This window comes from Alligator sinensis, unplaced genomic scaffold (genome assembly GCF_000455745.1).
Source record: "Alligator sinensis unplaced genomic scaffold, ASM45574v1 scaffold38_1, whole genome shotgun sequence".
Classification (NCBI taxonomy): domain Eukaryota; kingdom Metazoa; phylum Chordata; order Crocodylia; family Alligatoridae; genus Alligator; species Alligator sinensis.
Window position 1 is genome coordinate 265,667 of NW_005842179.1, and position 23,137 is coordinate 288,803.

At 40.1% G+C, this 23,137-nt stretch overlaps 1 protein-coding gene across 2 annotated transcripts in view; it reads left to right on the forward strand.

Annotated features, from left to right (window-relative positions):
- ROS1 (ROS proto-oncogene 1, receptor tyrosine kinase) overlaps positions 1–23,137 on the forward strand; it is a 108,777-nt gene that overhangs the window by 39,363 nt on the left and 46,277 nt on the right. For both annotated transcript variants that reach the window (XM_006026162.2, XM_025207061.1), the window contains 10 exons: positions 1,321–1,583; positions 2,407–2,470; positions 5,231–5,430; positions 6,274–6,485; positions 8,405–8,691; positions 10,493–10,669; positions 13,636–13,841; positions 15,422–15,566; positions 21,269–21,501; positions 21,627–21,803. In XM_006026162.2, coding sequence (XP_006026224.1) covers positions 1,321–1,583; positions 2,407–2,470; positions 5,231–5,430; positions 6,274–6,485; positions 8,405–8,691; positions 10,493–10,669; positions 13,636–13,841; positions 15,422–15,566; positions 21,269–21,501; positions 21,627–21,803 — 1,964 coding nt within the window. The remainder of the gene's footprint in view (positions 1–1,320; positions 1,584–2,406; positions 2,471–5,230; positions 5,431–6,273; positions 6,486–8,404; positions 8,692–10,492; positions 10,670–13,635; positions 13,842–15,421; positions 15,567–21,268; positions 21,502–21,626; positions 21,804–23,137) is intronic.

Here is a 23,137-nt window from a genome sequence, read left to right on the forward strand (position 1 = left end):
CACCACTGCCATCTCGGTGTAAGTAAATAATCTTTTAAACTACCGCTACGCGTCCGTGCCTAATTCCAGCTCGAAGGCCTTCCCTCTCCGCCCCGGCGTGCCCGGGCTGCTGGCCACAGCCCGCGTGCAGTGTGAAAAGGGCTCGGGTCGCTCCCGGCCCGCACAGTTGCAAAGAAGGCTAACAGCATACTGGGCTGCATTGGTAGGAGTGCTGCCATCAGGTCAAGGGAAGTGATTATGCCCCTCTATTCAACACTGGTGAGGCTATATCTGGAGTACTGTGTTCAGTTTTGGGCCCCCACTACAGAAAGGATGTGAGTAAATTGGAGAGGGTCCAGTGGAGGGCAACAAAAATGGTGAGGGGGCTGGGACACCTGACTTGTGAGGAAAGACTAATGGAACTGGGCTTATTTAGTCTAGAGAAGAGAAGACTGAAAGGGGATTTAATAGCAGCCTTCAACTAACTACCTGAACAGGGGGTTTAAAAGAGGATGGAGCTGTTGGAAGTGGTGGCAGATGACAGAACAAGGAGCAAGTTGGTTTCAAGTTGCAGGAAGGGAAGTTTAAGTTTGATATTAGGAAGAATTTTCTTACTAGGAGGATAGTAAAATACTGGAACAGGTTACCCAGAGAGGTTGTGGAATCTCCATCTGGAGGTTTTTAAGACCTATCTAGTTGGGGGTGGTCCTGCTTTGAGCAGGAGGTTGGACTAGATGACCTCCTGAGGTCCCTTCCAACCTTAATTTTCTCTCATTCTCTGAGAGAAATTATATCCAGTGTGGGATAAATTTTCTGCTCCTTGGAAATGGGTGTAACTTCATTGATATTAGTGGAGCTCCACTGAATGGAGTTGCACCAGTTTGGCCCTGCAAGCTTTTCAGATCCATGAATTTGTGTCCCCCAGTGAATACACGTTTTTCTTGAACAAAATCAGATATCCATATGACAGTAAACATAAAGTAGATATGTGTAAATCTATTAAATCTGGAAGCAGCTAATTGAAGCACATCTTATCCTTAAAATATACTCTCACCCTCTTGCCCACACTTAACAATTTAATAAAACATTCACTTCAAATTTCAAATTCAAAAGCAAAATATTTTACAGTACAATTTAATACCAAAATGTGAACTTCACAATAACTGCAACTCGTTGTATTCAGGTTTGGAAGTATTTTTTCTTTGTTACTTTCCTGTTTGCTTTCCTTATCATCCTGTTAGCTATAGAGCTGTAGCTCAAGACTAAACAGTGTAAAGCAGGGATTTTCACTGTGCCTTTAACACAAGTGCTCTACTCTTCGCGTGGCTGTTTTGAATGCAGTTCCTTCAGCACCTACAAGCCCCAGAATCTACGTGCTCCATTACGGCCCATATGAAGGAAAAGAGAAGGCCCTTGTGGAATTCAGATGGGATAAACCCAGGAGGGAAAATGGAGCACTAACAGAGTTCAGAATTTACTACCAAATAGGAAACCAAAGTGATGCTAATGAGAATTTTACAGAATGGAGTATAAGCAAAACTGCACCCTCTGTAATGTCCTTTTCCCTCAAGGCTGTGCTTCCTAGGCTCACAATACGGTTCCAGGTATGAAAAATTTATGATGTGATTTCCTTAATTTAAAGCAATAAACATGATACATTGTGTTAGTTTGTGATTAACACAAGACTTAGGGCCAAGCCTTCTGGTTTCTGTTCCTGGCTGTCTCACTGATTCAGTTTTGGATTTTAGGTATAATACTTAATCATTTTGTGGCAGGGAAAATAATACTATTTCCCCTAGCAGGACTATTATGCAGGTTTGGAGTATCCTGAAGGAAAATGTCCTTGTAGTCTCCCAGCTGCCTGTTAATAGCAGCAGATTAAGGACAGTTCCCACTTAGGTCTGAATCCTGGGCTGCCTGAGAGTCGAGGATCCAACAGAATTTAGATTCACAGATGAAGGATAATCCTGTTGATGGAGAACAGTAAGGATTTTGGTGAAACCTAGCAGTCTCTGCTGGCCTTTACCGATCCTTGTGTTTAAATTTAACATGCTCTTAGATTTTGCATGATGAGGGGAGCTGTGAGGGACCCCAGGATGAATGACTTGGTACCATCTTAAATTAAAAATACAAGAGGCCAGGAGAGTAGAGCATGTGGTAGGCCAAGCATGGAAACAGCAGCAGAAGCCTCTTACATGAGAAACGGAAAAGACTCTCCCCATTCCTTTAAAGCCTAGTAAAGCCTGACAGACATAGAATTGCACGTGCACTCAAGTCTTGATCTAGTGAAGTACATAAGCATGTGAGTAGTCAGAAAGTTGGTTTATGTTCTTATAATTAAGCATGAGTTTAAATGCTTTTTTTTAATTGTGCTCCTACTGGAGCTGGGTGATTTTATTTAACATTTTTTGTTTAATTTATCTTCAGGTACAAGCCTTGACATTTGTGGGTCCAGGACCTCTTTCTGATATAGCAGAGATTAAATCCACAGGTACCAGCATTCACCTAGAGCTTCAAACAATGTAAAAACTCATGCATGATACATACTGCCCCAAGTAGCAAATGCATTTGGTAATAAGGTATACAGCCTTCTACTAGTAAGTGGCTGATGCAAATCTACCTCAGATTGGTAGTGGCTGTGGATGTTTCGTGCAAACAGGCACAAATTCAGATCCTCTATCTGAAGGCAATTGTCACATACTTTGCTGTAGCTACTGTCTGATGTAAAATACTAAAACAAAATTTAAACTATTTATTGGACTACTGTAAAACATTCATAACTACAAAAAACAAACAGTTTGATCTCCAGAAAAGTAGCACACATGATGTGGGGAATAGAGCCCAGGATCTGTTCCAAAAATTACAAGCCCCTCTCCTTTTATGCTGAAGAAGTTTCTCTGTTGACTGTCACTTACTTGTATTTAGACATACTTCCTCTCTCTGCTCTACTCTATCTGCTGGGGGATGACATTATTGCAGACTATGGGTGGCTGTGGCATTCCATCTACTGCAGGACATTATAAAGCAATGGCATCCAACTCATTTGGCCCTGTGAGCCTATCCATGGGCTGGATCCAGAGCTCAGGGCTATGTCATCTGGCACACAGGGCCAGAATTTGGCAGCAGCTGCATCTCCTCCTGACAACAAATTTCTATCCCTGCGGGCAGTGCCATGAACCAGATGATGTGGTTTTGCACTCTGGATCCTGGGTGCAGAGCTCCCCATAGGTCTGGAAAAGTTATGGTAGCATGAGCAGTGGCGGTATAAATAGCTAGGAGCCATGACAACTAATGCTACCACTGCTCACTGCACTGCAAAATTTCCAGACTCATGAGAGCCCTGCAGGCTAAGTGATATGCCTCCACAGGTTGATTCCAGTCTGTGGGCCATATTTTGGTCACCTCTGGTATAAAGAATAGCCTAACCAGAACTGTGGTGAAACTATTGTTGTCCTGCTAGATTTCCCCCTTCTGGATATTTGCCATGCCATTGTGTTTAAACCTTGGACATGGGGTCCCTATAGTCCTCATTTTCTGAGTCTGAGTAGGCTTTAGTACTGTGTTTCCTTGGCCTTCCTAGCATGATTCTTGCACATAGACTTTCTTTGTGTTATCTTTTTATGAATATGACTAGTTACATAAGCACCACTTTTCCTAGTGTCTCAATTTTTGGGCACCCTAGCTCACAGTTTACTTAGGATAAGCATAGGATAGCATAGGATATAAGCATAGGATAGTGGAAGAAACAATGCACAGGCTTTGCAAAGGTTCAAACCCACCACTCTTTACATAAGGTAATACACAACAATTTTCCTATCTCAGTTTCCTCACTGCTCTTGAGCATACTTTGGTATTAGGCCACAGACCACTAAAGAAAGTCTAGGATCCTTTCCCATTTCCAAACCATGGCTTACTCCCAAGCCCCCTATAGTCTCTGTTTCTGTTTGTCTCTCCCTCCCCGTTCTTCCTTATTCCACAGCTTTGCCCAAAGTGAAAAAACATGTCCCATTATCAAAGTCCTGCTACAGCCACAATTAAAAAGGAGCCGTCTGCCATGAAAACAAATCCCATTATTCCTCTCTGCTACCTAATTTTTTTTTGTCTCTGTGAATCTCTTTTGAGTTTTTAATTATGACATCCTGGAGAGAGTTTGGAGAAAACTTAGGATATAGTTACTCCTTGTGCTCTGCCAAGGTATAAGACCAATTCAGTTGCTGATGGTTATTAATAATCCGCCATTCATGGATAGGCAACTCGGCAATACTTCCCTGTCTCCTCAGCTCAAGTCTGAAGCACCAAAGATTCATGAAATCAAACTAGAGTTTATAAGTTGTACATGGGCCATTTTCTTGACTCATTACATTTAGGGCAGATTTTTTTTCCATTTGTGTCTCTAAATGGCAACTTTGTGGTTGTGTACCTAGGCATGTTGCCTGCATATCCCAAGACTGTGCTGGAAAGTTGGCGTGCTACAGGTTCAAACCTCTCTGAGAGAGGGAGGACCTTGAACCCAGGTTTCTTGCTTCCTAGGCAGCTAATGCTCTCCTGTATCCTAACCAAACTAAAACAGGAGGGCCTTCCTCTTTCTAACATTCATTAGTCATAGATTTCTGGCTGAGTACTTTTTTGTGACTTAAAAGCACTTATGCATCTAGAATGGATATGCATACTGTCATGGGTTTGCCCCACCAGGGTATAGTCTACTGCTGGTGCTTCATCTACATATGCATACATAGGTGTCTGCAGCACAGGAGTAACCAAATTGTGAATTGAACATAAATGTCAAAAATGCCACTTGCATAGCTAAAGATCTGGCATTTGGGTGCAGAAAGGGTCATAGAATTGTGCTCTTTTTTCTTGAATGATAATTTTGTGTATTAAAATTCTCAGATATAAAACATCCTTTCCAGGTACTATTATTCTCCTTGTTTCAGTTTACTCTATGGTTGAAATCATGCAGACAACCATTATATTAAAAACCTACTTTTAAACTCAAATAACAGTTTCCTAGAGCATTGGAATTATGATTGTTTTCTGAGAACTATACTAGCTTAATTATATTCCAGGCTACATTGCTAATTAGTCTAGAATATTAGTTCTAAGGGTAGGAAGAAAATTATGGTGGAAAACCATCCTAAAACTGTTCTTAAAACAAATGTATATTTATACAGTAACACATTTTAAACACAGGTTATACAGAACCTTACCTATGTTTGTTTAGGTGCCTGACTTCATACTCTTTCTTCCCCAGATCTTTTTCCAGTTCCAACTCTTATAACTGTTTCTTCCAATGAGATGGCCCTCATTGACATAGATAGAAATCAGACCATCAAGAGTCTTCCCATAAAAGATGTAAACCAAATCAGTTACACTGCTAATGATGAAACTATGTATTACATAGAGGAAGATTGTCTTTTTCATCTGAACATACCAAATAATTCCGTGCTTCAGGTATTCTACTATTTATTCTCTTGCTTGAAAAGAGCCTGTAAAATATATGATTATTGCTGTTATTTTGTGAACAGCTATATACAGGTTATAGTTACAGCATTAATTTTGCAAGGAAGAGCATGATAAAAATTACTTTTAACATCAAAATATATTGTGCAAAACAGTGTTGAATGCAGATAATATACTTATTTAATTATTGCCATTTCTGGTGAGATGGTTAATGAAATGACTGGGCTGTTTTGAATTTTTTTACAATATAACAAAAATCTTCAGTTTGGAAAACTAATTTTACTTATACTTTTATTATCCATAGATTTTTAGACCTGGTCAACATTTTTAAGTGGACAGTTGGATATGAAAACTATAGTTTCATTGGAATGGAATTATTTTTCTAGAAAATGGCAATTGGGCTTAAAATAGATTTTCTATTTTTATTGAATTAGCATTTTGAAATAAAACACACAATTTCAATATGTGATGACATTTAATTTAATTTTTGAGAGAACAGAAAAAACATGCAGTATTGAAATGCTGATTCAGAACATAGCTGGGTTTTTGGTTGTAGCCGTGTTGGTCTAAGGACATAGGCAGGCAAGGTTCTTTGAGTAGATGTGATAACTTTTATTAGATAAACTGAGTAGATTCAGAACATTGTTGTTTTTGCTTGTTTCACAAAGTTTGAAATTTTTAATTGAATCTTTTTTTTGTGTGCGTTATTTTAACTTTTTGCTCCACTTCAGAGTAATTTGGAATGGAAACTAATTTTATGGGCAAATTCCCCACAGGATGAAACATTTTGTTTTCTTAGCAGCACTATTAATTTTTAAATTAATTTTCGTTAAGCTTTTCAAAGATGGATATCTCCGCAATGCCACAGCTATTGCAATTGACTGGATTGCAAGACATGTCTTTGTTGCCCACAAAACATTGTGGAGTGGAGCTGAAATATTAGTTATTGATCTTGAACTCAAGGCAAGATCACTTAAAACTTTGAACATACAGCCAACTAATCGAAATTTGACCATATCATCTCTGCTGGCATTTCCTTTCTTAAGGTATGATATAAAATGATTGATAACTTTTGTTTTTACTGTAATTGTAACATGACCATTTGAATTAATTCATGGATTTTTAAGGCCTAAGAGTTTTGCAGTTGTTTGGATCAGTCTTTTGCATTACACAAACCATAGGAATTGCAGAGTAAAATTCTGCTTTCATAATTTCTGGGTGATTAAGAGCAGTGGTTCCTAAATTGTTCCCTGTTCTAACAAAAGTTTGATGGTTATGGTGTACAGTACAGTAGCCTGTGAGAAATTTTGAGCATTGACAGTGGTCCTGTGGTCCAAAAAAGTTTGGAAACCACATAGCTAGAGTAGGTCCAATAACTCCTTGCTTCACATATTTTCTAGACTGTCATGGCTACAGCAACACTTTTTTCCAAAAAAAAGCCATTCTTGGTTTAGAGCAGTAATTCTCAATCAGGGTGCCATGACACACTGGAGTGCTGTGAGAGTCTTTCAAGAGTGCTGTCGAGTGCTGCACAATTAGTACTCTTAGGTGTGCAAACACCTGTACATTTCACAAATAAACCCAGAGAATTTAAATAGGAATCCATAGTGTCAAACATTCTGACTCGTTGTGGTCTTTCTGAGTTCTTTGCAACAAAAAAATAGTTCCTTTATTTTTCTACAGTCAAAAAAAAAAGAGTGAAAGCTAAGAGCTGGTATTTTATGAAGAGTGTATTGAGTATAAAAAGATTGAGAACCATTGGTTTAAAGACTTCAAGTGTTAACTATATTGACATGCAATTGCATGTATAGGGAAGTAAAATCAAGTCAGTACACAAATTACAGCTTTTTACAATGTGCAAATTGTTCTATTTATGACAAACCTTGTTTTAAAGATGTGCAAAGACAAAAAAAGCCACATAGCAGTAACAGAGAGTTCCATATTTACAGTAGCTATTAACATTAACTACAATATTCATTCATAAGATTATATTTAGGATGGATTGTCTTGAAATTCAGTGTAGATAAGTGTAATGTGATACACCTGGACAAAAATAACTCAAATTATACCTACACTATAATGGGCTCTATATTATCTGTTACCACACAGGAAAGAGATCTAGGAATCATTGTGCACAGTTCACTAAGTGCATCAGCTCAGTGCCCAGCCGCCATCAGAAAGACAAGCAAAATGTTAGGGATTATTAAGAGGGGAACTGTAAACAAAACTGGGTGCATCTACATGTTCAATTAACATGTAGCAATAGACTTTGGTGCAGTTTGCGCTAGCGTTTATTCCTGGGCACCATGTTTATGTGTGTGCCTGGGACCACAACACGTTGAGCTGGGGTGGAGCAGCCAGTCACGTCACGATTTACTCATGTGTTTCGGTGCACTAAACTCTGCCATAGGATAGTACTTGTTCTGAACAGCAGGGCCGGACACAGGCATGGGTGAACTGGATGGCTGCCTGGTGCCTGGACAGAAAGGGGGCCCCAGAATGGTAATTTGTTGATTATTATTATCATTATCTCTGGTGAAGGGGGGTACGATACTAAAAGTTTGCCCGGGTCCACCAGGAGTCTAGGAATGGTGCTGCTGGACAGTACTATTCTACAGTGGAGTTAATTAATTTTCTGAGCCTATTAGAGGCACATGTGTAGACAGTGATGCTTTACTGTTGAGCTATTTAGTCAACTGCAGTAAAGTGCACATGTAGATGCACAGACAGAAAGTATCATTATGTTCCTTTATAAATCCATGTTGCATCCACATCGTGAATATTGTGCCCAGTTCTGTTCCCCACACCTCAAAAGGATAGAGAAAACCTAGAAAAGGTACAGAGAAGGGCAACAAGGATGGATAATGGTATGGACAAGATGGACCTATGGTCTGACCCAGTAAATGGCAATTCTTATGTTCTTAACAAGGTTTTTCTATTGTAAATTATCCACTTTGTTTGACAGTCGTCTGTACTGGATGGAAACCCTTGATTATGGTGCTTGGATCTTTTATTATGATACTTTGAATAACACTGCATACCATGTTTTGGGGGACACATCTTTAAAACATCAGACAAGAAATAACTGCAGTTGCAACCTAACTGAAACAGACCTAGGTAGAGCAATGACTATAGATATGACTGACTCAAAGAAACCACACATACTCTTTGTCAAAGGAAGGGATGAAATATGGGCCTCAGATATGGATGGATGCTACTGCTGGAGAGTTATCCATGTTCCTAGTCATCAAGGTAAGTTGCTCCTATGTATTCATAGATGTTTTGAATTCTCATTTAATAATTGTTTTCAACACTGTTCAATTGGAGGATTTACTTTTCTGCAAAAATAATGCAGTGCATACAAAATTAACTACTTTGAGGACAAGGAAAAGAAATATTTACATCTGAATATTCAATTTCACTCTCATTGGAGAGCACAGGAAAGAATAGTATGAAAGTATTTGAAACATATTGTTAGACCCCGACTCCATGCAATGCCCAACGATTAGGGAGACAATGGATCAATGCCATCACGCATCACTTGCACACATTGCTCATCAAACAGCTTTATTCAAAATGGAGACAGCTTTGGGCCAGGTCCAGCAAACTGGGGAGCTGCAGTGAACATTAGTTCTTTCCACATTTATACACCTTGGTTCATGCTCATTAACATTTACTCCACCTTTGTCCCTCCTTTGTTCCACCCATATTCCCTTCTATCTCGAGCTCCACCTCGGTTTATTGTTTACTTGATTAGCATGGAATTGCCTATGCATTTTACTTATTTGCATGTCTTTTTGCTATGAGCACATGCCTAAAACTCTGACCCCAGCTTCTCTCAGTCACTTGCGACTTCTTGCTGATTTCTTCACCATCCCCAAAGTCTTGCTTCTGCTTATCTCCTAACGATAGCTGGTGGCTGCATCCTGTTCTATTTACACAATGAGCTATATATCTTGCGACACTGCTACAGTGTTAGAAAAATGCTTGCCTAGGCGTCTTGCAATGTTTCTTTTAATATATCATTCTGCCTTGTGGTTAGCAGCTTTGCTAGGCCACAGGTTATAGCCTTGCATTCGGCTGCAAATCCAATGCTCCCTAAGATCCAAATATAGTCATCCTAACACATATGTTGCCCATTAAGTCATCAGTCATACAGACATGTATGACTGCATCAATGCTATTGCCAATGGATGCCAGTATATTTACTTTATTACCATAGAAATAGAAAGGTTAGTATTAGGAAGTTGTTCTGAAGATGTGAACATTTTTTTTATATATAAAATGGCTTTACTTTGCTGACTACTTTATAATGCTAAAACAGGATCTTAGTTGCTTCATTTCAGCCTAGTCCTGGAAACTTTATTCAGAGACATGAGTAAATTTGTATTTTTACAAAATATCCTTCAGTGTTCCTGCACAGCAGGCAGGACATTGCTTTTAAGATCTCATCTTAGGATTTGAACACCTGCTGCAATTACTGTGGAATAATTTACCCCTGAATTTACTCTGTAGTAAGGACCAGCTCTCCTGAGCTAGGTATAGACATTAGGCACTATTATGGCACTTGTCCCTGAGGTGGTGGGAGAGCCAGTTTGTACTGAGCAAATGATAACTCCAGGAGGAAAATGGCTGCAGGAATGGACACAGAACGTAGTAAAGTTACTACACATTTTTCAAAGAGTAACCTAACTCCAAATTTCAGTGATTCACTATACAGAAGAGCTGAGCATCATTTGTCTAGTGTATAGTAAGTATCTCATGGATCTGTACCCATGGAAAGAGACTAAAGGATTTCAGTAATGATAAAGAATTATCTACATTTTATCTTATAGGATTAAAGGTTTTGGTAACTGAACTCCAACAGAACTTATAACAAAATTTATATAAGAGAAGGAAAATGTTGGAAGTCTGTTTCAAGGAGAGATTTTAAAGGGCATAGATGAGAATTAGGTGTCTGGCTTGCTTTCATAGCTATTGAACAACTATCCACCTATTCTTTTGAAAATGTCCTCCTTAATTTTCATCCCAAAACTTAATGTTTTTTCTGCAGATATGACTTTTGGCAGTTTGACGGTTGACAGACAGTTTATATATTGGAGTATCATAACAAAGGACTATACCACAATTTATCAAGCAAATAAAGAAAGCAAAGCACTCTTCATCCAGGAAAGAGCATATGGAAAGTTGCAAATCTTAGCCTACAGCTTAGTCATGCAACCCTATCCAGGTAACAGGTTTCTAGAAATATTAACACCCTTTTTTAACCTTAGATTGTAAATTAGCCTATTTGTGTATATTTAAATTTTACCAGCTGATTGCAAATACATTTCAGAAGAAAATAGATAATAAGATACACATTTTGGGAGGAAGAAGGAAAGCTGGTTACATGTATATCATATATAAGATCATAATTACAGTGGAGGCTACATGTACACCATGAGCATGGCATATGAGTGGTTAGACAATAAGTAAGAAAAGAATGTGTAGATCTATAAAGGTTTAGACTTCCTGGTGATCTATAGGGTTTATATTTCTAATGGCAGAAAATCAGAAAGGCCACTAGGACATTTAGTATATTATAAATAATTAGTTAAACTAATACATGAGTTCTCAAACTTTGTGATACCATGACCTCGAGTGCTGGATGGAGGCGGCAGGGGATGGGGAACTCCCTGTCTGCCATCCACCACTCTGCACTGCCGCCATGTGCCACTTCCCTGCATTGTTGCGTGTACCCCCTGGGAAGTTTGTGTCCCCTTTTAAGTGGCTCATGGTCTCCCGGGAGGTCGTGACCCACAGTTTGAGAACCTCTGAACTAATAGACTAAAAAGCTCCTATTTTAATAGAACAACCCCCTTCACAGTTAAGGCCTAACAACAAGCTGCTGGCTCTATTTTCATTCTTTTAGGAACAGCTGGCAAATCTTCACTTGCTCACAGCAGCTCTGAACCAGCCTTGTTTTGCTTCATACAGATACTTTGGCTCAGTTTATTCCATTCAAATCTGTGTACAGAGAAAGCTTGGTGATCTGGCACTAGTACAGGGAGTACACATTTCTAAGGAGGGATCTTGCTTCCTGAAGATATCCCTTGATATATTTTAATGGGTTTGCAAAGAAGGGCTAGAACTGTAGCTCACTAGAAGGATACGCAACATTCTATGAGTTTTAGCCCTGTAGAGATAAACAGCTAATAAGAAAAACCCTGTTATCTTCATTGTCTTCCTGGTGAAGGCAAATGTAGTATATTAAAGTTTGATATTTTTAAAGAATAGTTTTTGTGGCTGATACAATTATTTACTTCATTAGCCATATGTGCATATATTTTGTTGTAGCTTTTCTCCATTCTAACCCATTTTATTGCCATACAGTGAGGCAACAGTAGTGAGTAGCTTTCCCTGGAAGTGGTTAACATGTCACAAATTCTACCAATCACTGTGGTTTGAGATAACTGTGTGTCAGGTTAAACATGTTTTTATTATAACTGTAGAACTAGATTGGTACCATCAACAACCAGGTTTTTCCTTCTCTAAACAGAGATAAAAATACAGGGCAGAATCCTTCATTTATTTCTGCCAAACTGAGATCTGCCAAATTGAGATCCCTACATTTCTGCCAAATTGAGATCCCTACATGCTCAGATCTCTCAGTAGGGAAATTAAAGATCTACATAGTACCAACCCCCTTTCGTCTCCATATATATTTTTTCCATTCTCTATTGTGACTGTGAATCGTGGGTGACCGGAGTGTCCCGAGACTGGGGGGGGACCAGATTCCTGACAGGAAGCGGGGGGTCTCCTAACAGCTGATCGCTGATGGTGGGGGGGCGGTCCCACAGTGGCCGAACCAGCAAGCCCGGAACCACCAACAACGAAACCAGTGAAACCAGAAGTGTACTTCCACCGGCATTTCTGGCTTCATGGCTGGTGCTTCCAGGGGGTGCACAGCCAATTTTAGGGGATGCACGTGCACCCGCATGCACCCCCTACACATTGCCAATTATATGAATGTTGCTAATACAAAGATGATCCCAAAACCTAGAGTACATACATACGCTTGGGGACATTAGGGGAAGGTGAGGTCATATTAAAAATGGCCAGCCAATCTAACTTAGTTTGCCCAGGTGCAGACATTACGCTTAGATCCCTAGTTAAGCTGATCTAAGTGAAAAGTTCAGGAAGTTTAGATTGGTCTAAAAATGGCCAACATGATCTAAGTTAACTGTACCTCTGAGAGAGTCTAACTTAGATTGGATCTGGCAAGACGGATCTAAGTGAACTTGTATACATTTTCCAGCACAGCCCAAGGGCTGGGAAAGCCCAGCTGCTGTCCCCAGTCCTGGGGCTGTGGTTTTCCTACCCAACCCCCTGGACTGGGCTATTTTTAGCCCCCCAGCCCCTTGCCCAGCACCTAGACAGACAACCCACCCTTGCAGACCAGCCAGCCTACCTGAACCTGCCAAATATCCCATCCTGCAAGCCACTCCCAGTGCCAGTTTGACCAGCATTTGCTGGGGGGTTGTTAGTCTGGGGGAGAGTTAGGGGGCTAAAAATAGCCCCTGGTCCTGGGGGGGAACCCCCTAGCCCCCCAAGGTCCCTGTGGACCCTGCTAGCCTACCAATCTTCCCAAGAACCCCAATGAAATGCATTAGCCCCACTGATCCCCCTTACCTCCCTGAAGATCCCAGTTGTCCCCCATTCCAGTTGTGGACCCCACTTGCCCTACTGATCCCCCCACAGACCCTACTTGTCCCCCCCAGTCTGTGGTGGGGGAGGAGAGAAAGACCAGATTTCTCAGACATTTAAATGCCTCAGAATGCACCTAAACCCCATGGAAAATCTGGGTTTGATTCCTTTAATGAAAATAAGTAAAATCCACACTTTGAGAAATGTTGCTTTTGCTGGCTGCAAAGATAATGTGTTACATGTAGATTTTTTCCTTAGCTATTTGTGAAACCAGTAATTTGGTTACTCTTTCAGTGACAAATGGTAGTAGGAGCAAACCCAGACATAAGAGTGCCCTTGCTACAGTTAGACAGGGTTCCTGGGGTGAATTTGATATCTTTTATTAGACCAAACCAAATAGTTGGAGAATAGTTATTAAGCAAGCTTTTGAGTTCAAAAACCCTTCGTCAGGCTAAGGAAGTTTCAGCAGTTGGTGTGTGTGCTTTCAAATGTTTTTTCCCTCCCTTTTAGATAAAGAATGCTTGATTCTTGCCTCCAATGCTGAGAAACCTATAGTTTCTCCTACAAATACCAGTATTACAGTGAGGTTGCCACCTGTCAAAACACAGCTTTTGTGCCCAGGCATAACTCTCCCTACTCCAACATATCTTGTGTACTATGGAAAAATTGCCAGCAGGGGTATGAGCTGTTCATCCGGACTACAGTGTAGAATAATGGTAAGACTGACTACTTTTTAGTGAATAGTTGCCTGATATAATTTATGAGCAGGTGACTCCAGGTCACCTCTAGGCATTTAATATTCTGTTATGAAACCTTGTACAAGCAATTTTTCTACAAGAAAACACTATCACATATTAACTTCCCACTCAATTAAAAACGTATCCTGGTGATGATCTCCTGTTCTGCTTCTTAGCAGTGTCTTGATTCTTTGATAGGAGCAGCTCCTCATTTGTTCCCAAGGTTCTGCAATGATATTGTTTGAGGGTTCTTTGGAACTTGATGTGAAATGGCTCGTTGATCTCAGACCATTTCCTCAAGGACACTTGTCTGTGTGGCAAAAAACACCATTGCACATAGCTCTAATAGACATGCTTGTTGGCAGCCATGGATTACAAAGGCACAGAAACTGAAAGAACCCAGTTCATCCCTGGGAGTAATTCACCAGTGTCCAAGTTTAAGTATATTGGTAGAGTGCAATATCATGGGCTGTGTTGTATCTGGTCTGTGGATAAACAGGGCCCTTAATTTTCTAATATTTCAGTCTTGCTGATGAAGCCTAGCTGAATTTTGTTTCCTAGGCAGGCACCATTCTGTTGTAATGGGAGCCCAGGGCTAGATAGCACATGTTACTAAACTTCTGGGTTTGGATAGTAACTGAGCAGAGCTGTTTAGTCTCCCTAGTGGCTTTGCAGATGCATACACTTATATTTGACACCTTTCTTGGTCAGATGACCCCAGAATTAGGCCCTAGTCCTACTATGCTCTTGGTTACTTTATATATTCCTAAAGAGTTCACTTGGCTGCAGGAGCCCTGGTTTCTGCTTTACAGCTTTCAGTGACAATATGGCAGCAAAGCAAGGGATGCAAGCTTAGGAGAGGAAATTTTACACATACATGTAGCTTACTTTTAAAACACACACAAGATTCTTGTATTTATGAAAAGAAGTAAATTCCTGAATACTTTTCTGTCATGTCCTCATCATCCTTGTGAGCCCTGATTTGGTCTAAGTCTTCAGGTCGGGTAAACCTTCTGGCCGTCTTGGTCTGGCCATCTTGCTTTTGGCAGCTGAATGGCCTTCCTATTTAGAAAAATAGCTTTCTTACAAAGCAGGATCTGCCACCTGTCGTGCCATGTGCTTTCATTGGAGAATTTCCAGGTTCTGATCTTCCCTGGTTGGTTTCCAAGCAGAAGGTTGTTTATGCTCTTCTTCTAGCATACCCCTTTGTTTCCCTAGAGTAGATCCATTCAGTGCTAATAACTCACTACAGCTTCTCAGTCATAATTTTTTCATTAGGTGCCAAGTTCCTGTGACAAAACTTATGTCCAAAGCCACACTAAATGCTACATTCAAAATGAAGGTTGAAATGTTATATATTTAAAATATTCACTGAACAAATTTTTCAGCTGATAGAAATTAATTTCCCAAACTGTCATATTGGCATCTTTCCTGATTATTTTATACAAACTATTATACAAATATATAAACTTATTTCATTGCTAGATGATTGTTTGAACTTGTAGTTCTTTGTTTACCAAAACATACTTACTGTCTGAGATTCTGCCTCTTCATTACAGGAAAGTCAAAAAAATATAACCGTTATTGAAGGCCTAGATCCGTTTTCAAGGTATGTCATACAAGTGGCAGTGAAAAACTATTATTCGGAAACTTCTGAACAGCCATCCTTGGGGAAAGAAACCATTGGCACAACTTTCTATGGAGGTAAGTTTTAGATTTCTTCTGTTTGGGGGCCTAATTTTGTTCTTGGTTATACTAATGTACTTTGTTCACATAATTTAGGGTTATGCCTGTGTGAATAAGGCCCTTTTCATTTTTAGTAATGATGAGGAGTGAGAAAAATAGGAAACTTCCTAACAAAACGTAATCTATTGATACTTTACAATATCCTGGAGGTCAAAGTATATGTCTGTGAGATTTGAATCTGTGAGCAAATGTACACACTGTCTAATGCTCTTGTTTGCTGGTTCCCTGAGAAGACATAAAACAAGGGCAAGATAATGGCTAGGCAATGACTTCTTTTGACTCTGGTATTGTCTTAAATTTAATGTGTGTGCGCATTTCTAGCTTGTATACTGCTCTCAGCATTAGCACTTCTTTAGAAATGCCCAGATGGGCTAGATAGAATCCACACATTGAGTGACAATATGAGACACTAGCTCATAGATTTTGAAGCTGATATCTGACACCATATAACAGAGAGAGCATTAGCACTATCTGGAAAATAGAAATGTCTATTTTATCCTAAAAATGTGATAATTTAAAATTTTCCTTCATCTTAAATTAGGAAGAAAATGGCCTATTCCTCATCATTGAATTCCTCATCTATGAATCTATGAATTTCTTTCATTCTTTCCTTTGTTGTGCTACTAAAGGCTATCTAAGTGAGCTTCCTTGACTTAGGAAACTGTTTCTGAAAACAACAAATAGGAAATGTTATTCCTAACCTCTGCTGTTGATTTGTGGCCCATGTTATAGTACAGGTGATATCAAATCTCCTCAGTTGCCATCTTGGGATCCACCCAAACACCCTATACATACACTCTAACTGCCTACACTTAGACTTGTCCACTGAAACCAGTGCACACAGCAATGGAAGTGGAGAGACATCACTCTTATTGCACTCTTGTTGTCTGCTAGCTCCATTGATGGATGTCTCTGACTGGATCTCCGGGAGTGGCAGTGGCACCAGCACAAATATACAAGCAGAGGTTTAATTAGCAGGGTTTGTGGGAAAACCCTGCTGGAGAAGCTGCAGCAGGTCTTCCTGTAACTTCATATGGGTCAACTGAACCAAACTGAAGCAAGATGCAGAGAGTCAGTGAAAGAATGTGGAAAAAGAGAGAATGAGGCACAAAAGTGAAAAATGGAATTTTACAGCATCAAGCTAAAATGAAATGGGAATCTCAGAACAAAACTCTAAAATCAAAACAAGACAGCAGAGCCAAAACAAAGCTCCCTCTCTCTCTCAAAAAAAAAAAAAAGGTTTAGGAGAAGAAAAATGTCAAATTTTAAATGTTTTCCTTTTGATGAAATTGTCTTTTCCAATGGAAAACTGTTTTCCCAGGAATTCTCTCCCCAGCTATTGTTAGACTGTGCATGTGTCCTGGCTTTTGTCCTTGTAGTATTCTGAGTATACTTATTAGTTTTAATTTTAATCAGATTCTATCAGTGTTTCTTTCTTGTCTTAGCTTATTTAACAGCTCAGACATCTGTGGATTCTAGCTCAGTCTTTTCTTTGTTTTCACAGTGTTTTCTTTGTTTCATATTAGTGAAGCTTGATTTGTTCTTTGGTTCTCTTCAAATATTAAGGATAGGAGGAGACTAGAAAGAAATAGGACTAGAGAAAATAAATGCATTAGGCCTGCCACAGAGTGTCACTCTTACTTCACATATTGCTTAGCTATCGGAGCAATAAATCTTTTGTTCTCCTTACCAATACAACTCATGCAAAATTAACTTAAAGAGTTTATGATCTTGTAGCCAAATCATAAGTGTATTCTATGGAAAAAATACATCTAAAAATAAAATAAGTGGTTCAAGTAGATAATTTACAAAGAGCTCCTTTTGATGTATTTGACACTCTACCTAGTTGAAAACTTAACTTACATCTTGTCTTACTGGTTAGTAAGAAAAAATATAAGGTACAGTCTGGGCATGCTGTAAACTAATTTATGGTCTTGTGAATTTCAGAAGTCTTTGCTTTGGCAAAATGGCTAAGTAACAACTAGCTGACATGGATATCAGATAGGCAAAGCAGTATATTTAATATGTTTGCCTTACCTAATCATATTTCCTTGGCAAATTTGCAAATCATAGCAGCAATTAGCAGTTAGAATTTTCTATGAGTTTCCTCATTTCATTTTGGTGCAAAGAGGAAGAACAAACTTTGAGTTAGTTTTGAAGAGATACAAAGAGTATGGCCAGGAAATCCCCACTCAGCATGGGACTGGCTGAGTACTGGCTCCATGCTCCCTGCCAGTCCTTGGGCTAGCACCCTGGGGGATCCTGGAGCAGGGCAGGAGCAGCTCTGTACCAGGTTGCTCTCAACAAGGAGTACATGTAGATGTGCTCCCAGGGAAAGCTTACTGTGCAGAATTTTGCTATGTAGTAAACCTTTATAGCATTAATAGCATGTGTAGACACACCCACAGTCTGTAACTGTCCAGATGATATTTCCTTATTACCTTTGATATGTTCTTATTACCAAAGAAAGGGGGTCTTATATTTAAGGAACTTAATTTTTACAGCACTGGGCTCATTTCTCCTGCACATGGTCTCTCATTTTGGGCATCCAAAAATATAACTCATTTTAAAAATGCAGGTCATAGAGGATTAATTTGAGGTTAAGGATACAGTGGAGCTCCTAATCTACAACTGCCTAGCTTAGTGGTTCTCAACCTTTTATACTTGAGGCACACTGTGTTGGACTAGAGGCATTCTATGGAAAATACCAGGTCTTAGTTTTCACTCATTTTTTGACTATGGAAAAAAAAATATAGCAGCTTTTTTTCTGTTGCAAAAAACTCAGAAAGACCACAGCAGGTCATAGTGGTTTTGACCACCAAGAATTCCTATTTGAAATCTTTGTGAATCATGTTTATACACCTAACAAATCTAACACTGTGTGTGTCTACACATGTGCTTTAATGTGCGTTAGCCTATTTTAATGTGTATTAAAACATCCCAAAATCCACGTGCTTTCACTAATGCACATTAAAATGGACTAATGTGGCTTTTTATACCTCACAGTGGAAGTACTAAATTTAATGTGCATTACCAAAAGTGCATTAATGAACATGTAGATGCGCCCAACTGTGTATCACACTGTGGTGCCCTTAAAAGGATCTTAAGGCACCTCAGGGTGCAATGGAACTCTGGTTGAGAATCACTGGTCTAACTATTAATTCTTCAGATCCAATAACTCAGGGTAGCTACTACCCTCAGAACATGTTTTCTTTATGCCCACACCAAATACTCTACCCCATCCTTAAGGCTGCTCTATACACAAAGGTAAAGGCGCAATGGGACCTAATGCATGATCCACACAATCATGCCTCCTGCCATGCCACATGTGCATGGCAGAAGGCATAACTGTGGGATCCAACATCAGATCCTGTCATGCATTATGGTCAGTATAGGGCGAGCCCGGGATCACCATCTGCAAATATCAAGCTCCTACAACTGTGAGTCCCACAGCTGGCAGGACTCTCAGCCCTTGGTGCACCCCACATGGAACCATGGTGTGGGGCACAGATGGGGCTGATAGTCCTGCCAACTTTCAGTCTTTGCAGCCATAGGACACTCTCATGACTGGGAGATTGCAGCACCTGTGGTTCTAAGCCACTGGGCCACAGACTATATGGGTAAATTAAAGCTGGTTAGAAACCAGCTATAAAGTTATTAAACACTTGCAAATGATAGCTTTATAGCTGGTTGGATGTTTTTAAGGCACCATAATTTATTTGCACATGTAACCAGTCTGATTTAATTGTGCAGTTAACCAGGTAATTGTGCAATAAATGTAATGTGTAGAGGGGGCCTTATGCTGACATTTCCTCATTCCCTTATCCCACACACAGATTTTCACAGAAGGAAACCACAGAAGATGTATACAAATATGGTTGAAGGTTTAGAAATGTGAATGAATATACACAGAAAAATACCTTTAGTATTCACACTACTTTATTTAATAATCTGTGTATATTCATTCAAATCCTTGCTAATATAAAAAAAACTAAGTCCTTTATCTGAATTAGTTTAGAATATATTCCACAGTATGAAGGTTTAATAGGGAACAATGCAATAAAATAAAAAAGCAAAGTATTATTTGGTTGCAACATAGCTGTTGTAGTTTATAGTTGTCCCTCAAGAAAAGTGATTAAAGTCTCATTGTTTAATACATTTAAAATGGGACAGAACAAAACACTGAAGAATACATTAATTTATGGAAATATAAGATTGATGATAACTTAGTTAACCTAATTGCTCTCTCTATTTTGAATTGTTAGGCTTCTGTGACATATATTTAATACTTTGTTTTTCTTTTATAAACTTCTGCCTGAGTCAGTTTGCTAAGAAAGTGAAGAAAATAATGGTGTTCATTATATAAAATATCAGTGTAGTGCACCTATGAAGTTTAGAAATCTCATTGGATTATAAAATGAGTTCTATGTACTTGACCTGCAGAAACTCTGACTTCTTTCATATGAACTTAAACATAAATATCCTAGAAGATATTGTAATCCTTTTTCTGAGGTAAAGTAACAATTTAAGAAACTCCGGCTCTAAAAATCAAGCAAAACAAAATGAAATCAACATCAGACTACGCACGTGCAACTGCCCAATTTATAGCCTTAAAACTACTATACGGTTTTTCTTGAAACTTTCCTTGTATTTCAAGAAGATCTACAAATGAAGCCAAGTTTCATGTTTCCATCTCTAGATATTGCTAGCTACCACTATACATAATTTTTGGTTGAAATATGTACGTATTTTTTCTTTTGTATATGCATTGCTAAGCTCTAAACATGGTATACATTTGAGTTGCTGACTTGGGCTAAGTACAGACAGTCAAAAAGATCCCATATCTGAATAGATTCAGTCTTTGCAGGTCAGCCTAACCTGCATAGATTGAATTGATAAGTAAATGAACAGACATTTATTTTGATTCTGGAAACGTAGCCACATGCCTGCAGTGACTCAGGCCAGAAGCCGGGGAATGCTAGAGCATGCCAGCCTGCTTTGCTGGAGCAGACATCTTGGGCCAAGGCTAGCCCACCCACCCTGTGAGGGGGGAGGGTTTGTGAGGAAGGTGCAAAACATCCTGGGATGCTGGGGGACTGTGAATTAACTTGAATCTGGAGGGCATCTGGGACAGTTCAATAAACTGATTTAGCCTAAATCAGTTAAGTCTGTATCCATCCAGGCTCATCTTAAACTGTTTTTGGTCATTTTGAAAGTGGTTTATGTGCACTGAACTTTTGTTATGTTACAGATCTGAACTAGTTTCCAGTCACTTATACTGGTTTATGTGTAACTTCCATCCCTAGCCTAGGTGTCTAGCAGAAAGCATGAGTTTTATGGCTCTGCTGCCAGGGTAACAAAAAACAATTTATATAATTTTGCTTTCTGGAATGGTGGGGCAGCCAAGGAGATGGTAGAATAGCACCTAAACATACTTTCCAAGTCTAAAATATCTAAATTGGAAAATATTATGTATCTAAAATAGTACCTCAAAATGTTTTTATACCAGCGTACAGTTTGATTATGCAAGAATGTGAATTTTGAGTGTATCGTTTTGAGGGTAGACTAACCACTGAAAATAAATAATTTGTCAAGCATATTTGATAACAAACAAAAACCCAGCTCTACAAGGTTTGTTTTTATTTTCCTTTTTGTTTCAGTACCAGAGGCAGTTGGCCTAATTGAGGTGCTAGTTCTGTGTGACAACACCATCAATATATCTTGGAGTGAGCCCTCACAGCCAAATGGACCTAGAGAATCAATTCGCTATCAAATCCTTATCAATTTCTTGCCTGCTATTCCTGCAACTCCTTTGAAAAAAAGTGAATTTCCAAATGGGAAGCTTGCCTGGTCTATTAACAACCTCCAAAGTGGAACAAAGTACAAAATTAAGGTATAGTTAGAAGTGACTTTTTATATGGGTTAAGCCTGAAAATATCCTTATACATCTTCAGCAGCAAATGACTAAGTCACTGTTTTATAAAGTAAGTTATATGTTCTAGCTTTTTCTCCTGTTAGGTTCTTGCTTTCCATCCACGGAAGAACTGGTTTTCTGAAAGTGCCCCTGTATTTGCAACAACTTTTGAGACTCCACCTGTACCAGTCAATATTATTGCCAGAAACACCAGTGTACAGCTAGAATGGACACTTCCTTTACACGTTAACAAAACCAGCTTTTGGTTTGAATTGCAGAAGGTAAAAACTTCCATTTTTCTTTTAAGGTGAAAAGTAGAATCTGTTCAACTCCTTAGGGATGCTCAGAATGGGGAAGTCAAGGGAAGAGTTAAGGATACTCACTAATTAATTTGGAGAATATGTCATTGCCCCTTCTAACCCTCCAGAAAGAGGCAAGGTAAAAGCAATGGTGCTAGGAACAAGGGGGAGGTATCCTGCCAGCATGTAGTTTCTAGGGGTGCATCCACATACACAGGCACGTGCGCTTGCAGCACTTAAATAGAAGTGTTGCAAATTTGAGCTGGGGCATTTTGCCTCAGCGCACGTACCTGGACATGCACTTTGGTGTGGGGCAAGTTGTGCCACTTGGTGCAAAATAACCCTGCCTGGCTCCTCCTGCATCTACGGCCAGGGGGAGCTAGAGTCTAGGGCCAGCACCTCTACTGTCCCCCACAGTGTAAAAAGCTGCCCTGTCAAGTAGCTCAGGGCTACTCACTCTCAGGAGCTTCTGGGGTCCAGCCAATTGGTACCTGGGGACACTACCCCTTGTGCCAGCTGGACTGCTGAAGCAGCCCTGAGAGTTCCCTGCACCCTCTACCCACTGCAGGGGTCTGGCAGTGGGGGCTGCTGCCTGGCTGTGACCTGCTGTGCACCTGCCAGACCTGGATGAGGCATCTGCCCCTCTGGGCTAGCTGCCAGTGGGCTGTGGCTTCAGAGTTGGCTTTTGTGCAACACTGCTGCCATGTGTGCCCCCTGCCCGGCCATCTGGGCAGCTATCACCTGAAAGATGTTCCAGGCATGGTGGCCTGCTTTGAACTGTCAAAGCATGTCCTCCTGGCCCCAATTGGCCAGGAGGTCAGCCACCTCCAGCTGGGCCCAAGGTGCCAGCTCTGAGCAGGCAGGGTCCTGCCACTGGCCTCCCTGGCAGGAATTCTGGTGTTCCCTATTGGAAAACTGAAAAATCCCTGATTAAAAAAACCCCAAAATCACTCTGTAAAATACCTCAAAATTCTGGTTCCTCCACAATTAAAACAAAAGACCACTAGAGAGAGAGAGAGAGTAGGAGACAGCGATCAGTTGGGCAATGTTTTATTGATATATCTACAGTGTTAAAGCAATTTGGAAGCCTACCAGTTCCCTGACAGGGTTTACAGCCCCCACACAGGGGTTACGGCCCCCTCCCCCCACAGGAGCCACAGCTCCCCCACAGGGGTTACAGATCCCCCAACAGGGGCCAAATGGCCCTCGCAGGGGCTACCATCCCCCCTGCAGGGCCCACATGCCCCACCTCCACTTGCTCCCTCAGCCCCTGGCTTGCTGCCCTGCCTGACCCCATCCCCTGCTGGCTCCTGCAG